This window comes from Paroedura picta, chromosome 11 (assembly GCF_049243985.1).
Source record: "Paroedura picta isolate Pp20150507F chromosome 11, Ppicta_v3.0, whole genome shotgun sequence".
Lineage (NCBI taxonomy): Eukaryota > Metazoa > Chordata > Lepidosauria > Squamata > Gekkonidae > Paroedura > Paroedura picta.
The window spans coordinates 41282389-41294203 of record NC_135379.1 but is presented as its reverse complement, the minus strand read 5'-3'; the positions used below and the strand labels follow the sequence as shown (position 1 = coordinate 41294203).

Genomic DNA, 11815 nt, shown 5'->3' with positions numbered 1-11815 from the left:
AAACTCTTCTTCTTCTTGCCTATGAGAGTTCTTTTTTCTCTACAGTTATTGCGTTCTTGATGTGGCTGTCGGTAAAGCATAAAAACCTCAGGAGTACAGTCAGTCATTTCAGATCCTTCTGCTTGACGTCTGAAAAATATCACCTGTGTAAGGAAGGAGAGGGGATAAATTTCTTCTTACATTGTTCTTTTGAAATTTCAGACACTTCTTATACTCGTTTTGCCTGAGCATTGCTATATTTCTCTGGACCTAATTCTATTAGCTTCAAAAACATTTTTGGCATCTAAGGGCATTCTAGCCCATGAATCTTTCTGAGCAGGTGTGGTTCTCTTTTGCTGTGTGCAATACGTACCTTAATGGGACTGAGACTCTGAGGTACCACCATAATAGAGACAGTCAATTTCCTGCTACATAATGATTCTTCTTCCTCAGTCTTTTCCCCTCTATCCAAACCTTAACAAGCTGGGAAGAAAAGGAGGGGAAAGACTGTACCAAATAATGGGAATTGGCAGTCCTCCTACTGCCTCCGTGGTGTGAGAGTTCTGGATTAGAAGGAGAGGAGCTGGTTTTTATACCCTGCTTTTCTCTATCGTAAGGAGTCTCAAAGTAGCTTACAATCACTCTGCCTTCTTCTTCCCACAATTAGCACCTTGTAGGGTAGGTGAGGTTGAGAGAGCTCTAAGAGAACTGCGACTGGCCCAAGGTCACCCAGCAGGCTTCATGTGGAGCGGTGGGGATCAACTCCTCTTTCTCCAGATTAGAGACTTCTGTTCTTAACCACTGCAGCACACTGGCCTCTACAAAGTCCTGAGAGATCCAGTTTGGATCACCAGTCTGTTGGATGACCAGTCACTCTTTCCCGGCCTCCCCTATTTCACAGGGTTGTTGTTGTGTGGATAAAATGGAGGAGGGGAGAACAATATTGAAAGGCACTCTGTATTTCCACTGGGTAGGAAAACTGACTGTAAATCTTAACCATTAGATAGCGGCTCTAATATTTGGTTAGAACCACTATGGGCGGAGCGTTGTCTGGGACACATCCGAGTGTCCACACTGCTTCCAGCTGCACAGGCCAATCTGGGCGTACACAGATTGGCCTGGCTTATGGAGCACCCACCCGAAGGAGGTGGCCGTGGCACCCCGCCCGCCTGCCACCAATCCAGCTGCCCGCGCGTGCGGCCGCCTGCTGTCAAGGTTGCACGAGCCACCAACACTGACCTCAGGTAGGGCGATGCCATGCCAGTTGTGTCCTCCCGCTGCTAGCGCCCATTGCATGTATGTAAATAATAATGCACACCTTGGCATCTGCCACATCATCTGTTCTGACATCATCTCTCTTGCATCAGGGTTACTTCTCAGTAGTCAAGCTGCATTTTGTACTATCGCATATCTATATGTACTTATTTTATTTATTGAAATCTTTGAACCCTACCTTTCATACCCTCAAATGGTAGCTCAAGGTGGCATACCAGCACAGGGCAGACCTAACCATGCAGACATTGTAAATGCATATTAAAGCATTAAAAAAATGACATAGGAAACATCTGTACTTCCTACTTAAGACTCATGAGAAAATCTGCAGACCTTTTATATGTCCTGTGTGGTATAGATGAGAGAAAATAGAGACAACAAATTCACAGGCCTCATTCGCAGAAGACAGTAGCCAAAAAATATAAGATCTACTTCAAAAAGTATGGGACAGTGGGAGTACTAGGCTGAGATTTAGGCAACAAATCCTTCCTTTGACCCAAAACTGACCTTAGGCCAGATGCTCTCTGTCTCACCTTGCAAGACTGTTGTTGTGAGGATAAAATGGAATTGTTGTGTTCTCCAAATCTGTACAATTTGTCATACTTCAAACTGGTGCTGACCTGTGGCTGAAATCTGGAGATAGCATTTGAATTGGTTCCTTCCATTTAGCGGAGTTGTACCTCTCTTTCTTTCCTCTGGCAATGCTTCATTGGTTTATGCTTTCAAAATCTCCTGCCCAGTTTTTGCTTCTTTTCTCCCAGTCACTTATCTTTCCAAAGTTATTTCTAGTTGTTCTTGTTTCTCTCAGCTTATTGCCCTCCTTGAGTTTTCTTCTTTTGAATTCCTATCTTCATAATGCTTAGCGACCCGAAGAGATTCCTCTGCATGTCAAAGTGCTTATTTCCCTATAGAATCCTTGCTTTGCATTAAGCAAGAAATTAATTCAACTTCACAAGAAATCATCCTCTGACAAGGTATCTGGTACTTATGGTTTAGTAAGTGCCTAATTAAACAGAAAATTTTAAGCAATTTCCATACAGGCATTAAAGTGGATTCGCCATTTTTGCAAGGTTCAGTAAATTGTCCATATGCTTAGCACAGGCCAGTTTTGCATTAGATGCATGTGATGACTATATGCCTGAGTAGCAATAAAAGAGCAGCAGTTACCTTTTCCCTCCTGCTCCCTAGCTAAATGGTATTTTTCTTCATGCTACTTAGAGTCATCAGGACAGAAACACCAGACCCCATGTGATCATATGGAGCAGTGGTTCTCAACCTGAGGGTCGGGACTCCTTTGGGGGTCGAACAAACCTATCACAGGGGTCACAACAGGGCGGGCAGCTTGGCCGGTGGCAGGAGTGCCACGGTTGCTTCTCCTCCTGAAGTTGCCTGCCAATTTATATACAATTTGTAACCAATTTTATATACAACCATGAACAATGGATCTTCACGCCATTGGTCAGTTTCGGTTTAATTTCTGTGAAAGAACCCTTGCATAATTCTATGGTTGGGGGGTCACCACAACATGAGGAACTGTATTAAAGTGTCACGGCATTAGGAAGGTTGAGAACCACTGATATAGAGGGACTAAATTTGGAATGGACCCCTACATAGGGAAAGGCTATGGCTCAATGGCAGAGCAAAGGGCTGGCAAGCAGAAGGTCCCAGGTTCAATCCTTGGCACCTCTAGGTAAAAATAAGAGGCCATAGGTGCCTGGAATGCTGTTTCCAGTCTGGGTACACACTACACAGTACTGACCTTCATGGATACAACGGTCTGATTCAGTACAAAACAGCTTCTTGTGTTCTGATATGTTCCTCCATTATATTAATGGGCCTGTGCAAAGAATTTTGCTTGGCTTTTTCAAGAAAAGGGCTGGTTAATAATGATATTTCACCATCACAAGGTACCCAAGCAATTTGGGGAATTCTGAAATTTCAAGCGCTTCTTTTTTGCATTACTGTATTATTTCCAACACTCTTAATAAATACCTCATGGTATCATGTACAACTCATGGTATCTGTACAACTCATCCATGGTGTTCCTGAGTGGACGAGAGTGCGAATTTTATGGCCCTGCTCATATTCCTGGGGGCAATTTAGCATAACTTCACTGGATTGCAGGGGATGTCATTGTATTGTATTTAGGACTCTACCGCATTAATATGGCTGTTCTTAAGAGCCACAGTTCCGGGAGACGAACCTGCATTTTAAGTACAAAAAACACCTTCCAGTGGGCAAGGAAATCACTCTCCAAAGGGGGCTTGTCAGGCACCTTACTGACACGGGGGAAGAAGCGCGTATCAATGAAAGTCACGGTTGCTAAAGTCTGAGAACTAAGGCAACCTCTTCTAGAATCCACATTTCAGGAGAACAAGACTTCATCAGAGGCAAGTCACAAGCCACCTTCCAACAAGAATAGAAACCAGCTGTTAGAAATGCTTGCTAGAAGAGGACACAAGAAGAAATGGTTAATGTTTATGCAGCCTGACCCTAGACATGTTTTGTTTACTCGGAAGTGTCAGTTACTTTGTAATTATGTTTAAGATTGCAGCCTAACGCCCCAATCCATAACTTGACATTTAGGTCCCTCCAAATTCAGTGGCGTTTCGGACCTGCATAGGAGAAAGGCGTCAGTCTGTTCATGGGGTTAACAAATACGAGCAATATTGTTCCACTGAGATTTCAGAGGTGCTTTTTAAAGTCATTAAAATAACTTGAACTTTAGCCTTCATAGGGTAGGCTGCATCCAAAATCTTTACCTATGAATCCTTACATCACTGAGTTTCTATTAGAAGAATAACACATCGGGGTAGAACCAACTACTACATTCCCCTAAGAGGCATCTATTTTTTGTTTAATTAGTTACTGAAGGCACAATTTCTGCACATTTGCTGCTACTGATGACAGAATGACACAAGCCTAATTACTTAAAGATAGATTAGAAGTTAGTGGATGAAGACTGCACACTTAAGATCTTGAGAAACATCGATATTTGGAGGGGGGCTGTGACCAAGGATAAGGCTACCTTGTTATTCCTTTTGGTAAGGCTCCAAAGCTCCAATCACACCAACTGGGTATATGTAACAACTGGCAGACCCAGATGAATTTATCCTTCTTCATTAACAATTTTACAAAGCCTGTTCAATAGTGCTTGAATTAACATTGCAATGCAGTTAGGGATAAGCATCCAGATGCACATCTGCATTCACAGTATATAGGGAAAGATGCTTACAGGCAAGGAAGGCTGATTATGTCTACAATCTTTCCTGCAGGATCAGGATGCAATCTAACAATATAACAGGACCATGTGTATTTAGTTATCTGAATAAAACCTATGTTGTTGTTGTCAGCCATTCAATCGTGTCTGACTCTTGGTGATCCCATGACACAGCTGCCGCCTCAATCCTGCATTACCTTCCTCAGCCATGCAACTTTCTGGCCAGTGTCCATTTCAAACATGTCCCACCACTGTGCCGTCTGTCGGCTGGGTTTCCTTTTTCCACTGACCAATCCTAGCATAATTGCTCTCTCCATTGAACTGGATTGCATGATCTGGCCAAAGTAAGTGAGCCGGAGTGTCAAGATTTTGCCCACCAATGATCTATCAGACTTGATGCACTGCAATATTTCCTTGTCTGTGACTTTTGCTGTCTATAGTTACCACAGAAGCCTTCTCCAGCGCGAGAGTTCAAATTAATCGATTCTCTTGTCTGATTTTTATCATTGTCCAACTTTCACAGCCATAAGTGGCTATTAGAAATATGACAGATCTAACTAATCTACATTTGTTAGTCAGGCTTATGTCCTTGCTTTTCCATGTTCAGTTCAAGCTATACAAAACTCTTAACATACACATCCGCTAAATCTTTTTCTTAACTTTCATTGCTCTAAGTGAAATATATTTTACTTTCTTCTTGCATTACTTCAATTTCAACATTTGCATTTAGCTTTCCTTGCAGAACCTGAGCTAATGCCATCAAACCCGGAACCTTTGTTCTAGTAGATTGCCTTATGAACTGTTGATTAAAAAAAAATTAAAAACGCTAATTTTCTCAGTTGCCATTTACTTGAAAGTAATTTACCTGTTGGTATTATTTTATTTGGTTCTGGAGAAGCAGCACACACATTTTCTAAATAAATCAACCTATTCAGTGCAGTGACCATAATAATAAAGCTTCCTTGCCACTCTTCAGAGTAAAAATAGTTAGGGCTTGGCTCTCAACAGAGCATAGTCTAGTTACCTTGGGTCAGCCAAAGACCAATGCAGATCTATACAAATGAAAAGTCACCCTGATGCCATTAGAATTATGAGTTATCCTGGAACAAGGCACAGGTGAGTCATGATTTCATGTTCCAGTTCATGAACTTTCACCCCCCTTTCAACCTTCCTCAAACAAATAAACAAATCAAAAGGTCAGTGCAACTTGTTCTTCCATCAGGACAGAACAAGGGAGGGAGGCTTAGGCTGTGTCCACACACTGCTAGACATTGTGTTCTCATTGCACTATAGCAGCCTTTCTGAGCCTGGAAGGCACAACCACAAAAGGGCCACCACATGGACAGACCCCCCCTTCTTCCCCCTACAGGAAGCCCAAGTGTTGGGGGACATGAGAAGTAATTTTGAAAAATACACCTGCACAGAGGAATGTGAGAATGAATAAAGCCAACACTGGAGTAGCAACTTCTGGCTAAACCGGGGTGGTCAGACTGCGGTCCTCCAGATGAGGGCCGCAGTTTGACCATCCCTGCAAACAATGTTATTTCAAATCGACAAAGCTGATCAAATCTCCAAGGGCCAGCCAAGACCTCACTTCCTAAAAATCACCCGGCAGGAAGGGTTCCAGCGGGTGCCGTAATGCCCAAGGCCACCATACCAGGGGCCCCTGTGCCATAGCAGTGGTTCATCTCCTGCACTGCTACAGCACCACAGAAGCACAATGCCCAACAGGCGTAGGGATGCAGCCTTGGTTTGCAGTGTCGACATTTGAAAGGTTTGCGAAGTCATAGAAAGCCACCTTCAGAGCAACAGACCAAGTGAAGTCAAAATGCTTCAATAAAGAGGGCCTTTGTATTCATAACCCAAAAACTTGTCATCACACCTCGCCTCTGATAAGAAACATACATACAATTGTAAAAGAATAACTAAAGCTCAGCAAATTTAACTCCTGCCTCAAAAAAGTTTTCTCTTTTGGAAATTGGGTTTTGGGTTTTGTTTTTTTTTTTGGCAAAGACACAAGTGTATTCCTATACAAATAACTCCTCTAACTTACAACTACTGATGCTCCATGAGCAGAGGCAACTAAGATAGTGACAGACAATAGGATTTTTTAAAGTATCTATAAAGCAAATACACAGGTTTTGGTCCATTTTTAAAAAACAATGAATTTCGAGAACATGATAAATATCTTTCCTTTCCTTTGTGTGTGTGTGGAGGGGGGGGGAGGTTCCCAAACGCCCTGCCAAGAAACCTTAAGGCTGCAAAATCGCCAGTCTTTCTGCCTTCTCCCCCAGGGGAAAAAATGGCTTTAAAGTCATCTACAAAATATATTTCTTTAAACATCCCCCCCCCCCAAATATTATCACAGTAAGGACGTCCCCCTCCTAGTGCCAAAACGACCGTCCGGCGAAAGGGAAGCGGGAGCGCGTTATTTGGGGCCGGCCGCCGTTCCGGACGCGCTCCCCGAGGTGGCGGCGGCGGCGGCGCTCCTGCGCTGCTCCATGCCGTTGGGCAGGAAGCCGGCGATGATGGGCACCGGCCAGATGAGGGCGGCCACGCTCCACACGATGATGACCAGAGTCATGAAGCAGGCCACCAGCGTGGACTCGATGGGCTTGCGGTTCAGCCTCCAGCCGGGGTCCCCCTTGAGCTCCTCCAGGCTGAAGTCCAGGCAGCAGAACTGGAGCCACTCGCCTTGCTGCCACGGCGGGCCCGCGTCGGCCACGGACGACGACGACGACGAGGCGGCGAAGAAGGCGGCGGCGGCCCCGGAGCCCCCCGGGCGGAGGCGGCCGACGCGCCTACCGCGCGGCGGGCTGCAGCCCACGCAGAGGCGCAGGTCCTGCTGGACGCCGCCGGCCGCCAGCCCGACGTGCTCGATGAGGAGCGGCGGCGGGCCGACGCGGTGGAAGGCGGCCGAGAAGAAGGCGCGCCCGCCGGGCCCGCTGGTGGAGAAGAGCACGAGGTCGCACTGGAAGTCCAGCGGGCTCCAGCGCACCAGCAGCGAGCTCAGCATCTGCCGCTGCACGCTCAGGTTGCACGCCGCCTCCGGCCGCTGAGGCGCCAGGCGGGGCGGCCCGCGCGAGGGGACAGTCGTCGCCGCTGCCGAAGGCATGCCGCTGGGCGCCCGAGCGCCGCCCGCCTGCGCCCGCGCGGCAGACCCCGGCCGCCCGGGGGGGACGGCGGTGGAAGAGTTGAGAGGCGGCGGCGGCGGCTGGGCGGGCGGCCCCGCGGCGGGGGGCGACCAGCCTTGGCAGCGGCAGGGCAGCGAGGGCGCGAACGCCGCCAGCAGCGCCGGCAGCAGCGGCCAGAGCATGGCATGGGCTTAGCGGCGCTCGCGGAGAGGGGCGGCGGGCGGCATGGCGCGCGGGCCGAGGCGGGCGCCGTCGAGGGACGCCGGAGAGGCTGCCGAAGAGAAGCGAGGCGCGGGAGGCTGGGAGGGAGGGAGGGAGGGGTGCGCGTGGGGAGGCGCGTGCCAGCAGCCCCAGCCGCCGCGCTCTCGCCTCCCGCGCCCGCCTTCTCTCCCGCCGCTCTCTCCGCAACTCTGCCTCGAGCGGCCAAGCTCCAGTGCCGAGAGGGAGATAGGGAGGGAGGCCACCTCTTCCCGCCCTGCCCTGGCCGCAGGACTCCCTTCCGCTCCCGCGCCGAGAAGGAGTTCCCCTCTGTCGTCACGCCCAAGGATCTCCCCCGCCTCCGTCCACGAGGCTTCGGCGCGCGGCTGCTGCCCTGCTGGGGGCTCCGCCTCGCAGGGAGGGCGCTCCGGCCTGCCCCTCCCGACCGCCTTCCCTTCTTCTTGGCGTTTCAACGCCTCGGTCGAGCTGCGCGCGCGGGGAAAGGCGGCTCTCCGTCGGGTCTCAGGGCTGGAAGGCGAGACCCATCCCGTGTTCAGGCTTTGGACAACTCCCGGGCGTTGGACACGCTGTAATTATTATAATAAGTGTAATAATAATCCCGGCTGCTTTTGAGGAGGGGGATTCACAAGAAAGAGGAGAAAGCCCTATTTCTATTCTACCGGGGTCTGGCCAAGGAAGCTTTGACTCTTGAACGCCAAAATCACACCAAGCCTGTCCAGGGAGGACGGTATATAAATCTAATTGGATGGATGGATGGATGGATGGATGGATGGATGGATGGATGGATGGATGGATGGATGGATGGATGGATGGATGGATGGATGGATGGATGGATGGATGGATGGATGGATGGGCAACTAAGATACCCACCAACACTTTTCCTGGTAGTCACCTAGTGCAGGGGTAGTCAACCTGTGGTCCTCCAGATGTCCATGGACTACAATTCCCATGAGCCCCTGCCAGCATTTGCTGGCAGGGGCTCATGGAAATTGTAGTCCATGGACATCTGGAGGACCACGGGCCCTGACCTAGTGATTTTATAAAGTGGGTGGGACCAGGTGGGAATATTAGCCATTGGAGACTTGATAGGCTATGCAGATTTTTTAACATGCTGCACTAGCGGCAGCTGCTGTCAAAACACAAGGATCTTGTGATCCAGGTCAGCTGCAGGAGTCATTTCGTGGCTGGCTCAGCTTCCAGCAGGCATTTAATGACAAGCCATTTTATGGCTGTGCCCACCGTGCCGGAATTCCAAAGGTTCCCACAGGCTCAGAAAGGTTGGGGACCCCTGGCTTACACCCAACAATCTTCTTGATCTCTTAAGATGGTACTGGACTCCAATCTAACTTTTCACAGAGTACAGAAGTGGTAACAAGGATGATGCAAGAGGGAACTTTGTATCTAAGGAACAGGGTTGTTAGTTTTGATGATCTGTGAAAATTCGAGACCATTTCCTTTCTCCCTGTCATATAACTGAATGTACTATGCTGCCCATTTATTGGATGCATTACACTGTTTTTCATTTTATGGCTCTCTAATGGCATCACCCAGGTATTTATTTCAGAAATGTTACGCTGCTTCTCCAGACCAGCTTAAGTATTCACAATCAAACAAAACCAATCCATACAACAAAACCACTCCATAGACAAACCACACTATAAAATTGGTCAATACAGCATCCAGCCCATGAGAATAAATTTTAAAAGATCAATTTCAAAAGCATAGCAATAAAAAAACGGTCATGCCAATTAAAAGAATCAGGGAATAAAAGCAGTGAAAAAAATAGAACATTCCAGAATAATATTTACTAGACCACACCTCAAGTGAGAAAACCATAAAACACCTTTAGTTACAAGCCTGGGTTAAAAGAATGCTTTGACCTGGCACTTAGAAGAAAGGAAAATAGGTGCCAGGTGAGCATTACAAAGAAGAAAAGAGGGGGGGGGGTTGTATCTCTCTTTTTACTACCCAAAGGTGTCTCCAAGTGGCTTACAATTGCCTTCCCTTCCTCTTCCCATAACAGACACTTTGTGAGAATGGAAGAGCTCTGAGAGAACCTGCTGTGTGGGAATAGCTTTAGCAGGACTGTGACCAGCCCAAGGTCATCCAGCTGGCTGCATGTGAAGGACAGGCGAATCAAGCTTGGTTCTCCAGATTAGAGGCTGCCACTCCTAACCACTACCCTAAGCTGGCCAACTGACTTTTATTTTATTTGTAATTTATTATATTTATACTAGGGACAAAGCCAGTTGTATTCAGGAATGCAACAGGCACTAGATTGGGGGTGGGGGTGGAAGAATTCTGCAGATGGCGTCTCCCTCCCCCAAGACCTGGAAAGGCTGCAGGCTGGAAGCCCCCAAGCAGGGAACTCACCGGCAGGGGCAGCTCTCACGCAGCAAGGATATGCAGCCTCAGCCTCAGAGGTAAGTGGAAGGAGGAGGGAGTGTTAAGGGTTGGGGTACAGAAGGTGATTGGCTGGCCGCTGGACAGACAGGCAAGCCAGTTGGAGGAGGAGGCAGGGGCGGGACAGCTGCCCTGAGTGGGTGTTAAGCACTGAGTGGCGCTTAAGCCATGAGACACGCTCCTCCTCCAAGGCCTTACCAGAAATATATTATGTGGAACAGATACCGCCCTCCCTTTGGGCTTAGAGCGGTTTACATTGTAACTCTCACAAAACAATACTGTACAATAAACATCTTGATTCAAATATAAACATATTTAAACATGAGAACTTGTAATGAAACAGTGTAATTTAACAATCAACAATTTAGTTTGTCTGCACTGTGGTTACATTTTCTGTTGGTGCAGTTTACGGGGGCTTCTGGTTGATGGTTGGTGGCTTGTTTACTTGTCTTGGCCAAAAGCCTGGTGGAAAAGCACCTCTTTGCAGGCCACGTGGAATTGTTTTCACTCCGGCCGGGCCCTGATGTAATTTAGGAGCTAGTTCCAGCGGATGGGGGCCAAGACCAAGAATGTATATTCTTCTAATGCACTCAGTTAAAGCCATCTCTCAAGCCTTCATTCTGTAGGGATAATCTTTCTTCTGTAAATGTATCTAATCCTCTTGGAAGCCCATTTATATTAGGAGTCTTCACTGACAACATGTCCTTGGATAGCTCTGAATTTTCCTTGTGACAATACCCCACTCATGATTCTAGCAATACGTCCCACCCCCAACCTAAACAGCTACAACTGATTACCATTTTTGTTTCTGTTCTTTGCCATCTCTTTCCATTGTACAAGATTCTTTGTGTGGAAGATTTCATATAGATGTACAGAAGCTGTCATAGCAGCAGGGGTTCTTCTTTTCCATCCCTCATATGGATCTTTTCAGAGCCCAGACGACTGTGAAAATTATGCTCAGGTTATATCTAATCATAAGGGGCTGTGATGTACTGAGAGGATCTTCTGGAAGCAGTTTCCTCCACTCTGGAGTTACCTGCCTGCTTAGACCCTCTCACTAGTGTTAGAAACAAAAAAATAACCCTTTGTCTTCTGAGCAATTCCCTGCATTTTCTAGGCCTGTTACTGTTGTTCAAATCGAAGCCATTGTAGCTTCTCTAAGCCTGTCTCTGTCTTTCAAGGAAGCAATGTTTCTTGTTTGTCTCTCTGTCTCAAAAAACAAAGTATCTGGTAACCCAGCCTGCAGGTCAGCAGGGAGTGTGAGTTTATCTGAGCTCAAGGTCAGTTGTTAGCTGGGAAAGAAGGTCCCCAAAGACATGTACCCAATAAGAACATACAGTCTCTGAAGGCCCAATAAGGACCCTCCAGTTCATCTTGTCCCACTCCAGAGACAATTGTAGCATATACAGAACATGTAATTTTGCACGATACACCACAGGTCCATAGAGCACTTGTTTGGAACATGGCATAAAAAATCTACCGACAAGAATTCTCGCCCCTTATGAGGAACATTTACACCTGGTCAAGGCCAGGTGAACGTCCCAGGGGTCAGGGACAGCCAGCAGATTCCTACCCACAGAATGTAGCG

At 47.5% G+C, this 11815-nt stretch overlaps 1 protein-coding gene across 1 annotated transcript; it reads right to left on the bottom strand.

The window, feature by feature from the left end:
- Positions 1-6303: 6303 nt before the first annotated feature.
- Positions 6304-8225, bottom strand: TMEM158 (transmembrane protein 158). Its single transcript, XM_077303622.1, has one exon. The coding sequence runs from the start codon at positions 7785-7787 to the stop codon at positions 6900-6902; it is 888 nt and encodes a 295-aa protein (XP_077159737.1). The 5' UTR covers positions 7788-8225; the 3' UTR covers positions 6304-6899.
- Between the last annotated feature and the right edge of the window lie 3590 nt (positions 8226-11815).

What these genes read in the sequence shown, in the direction of transcription:
- TMEM158 (XM_077303622.1), bottom strand. Translation starts at nt 7,787, where the DNA reads ATGCTCTGGCCGCTGCTGCCGGCGCTGCTGGCGGCGTTCGCGCCCTCG.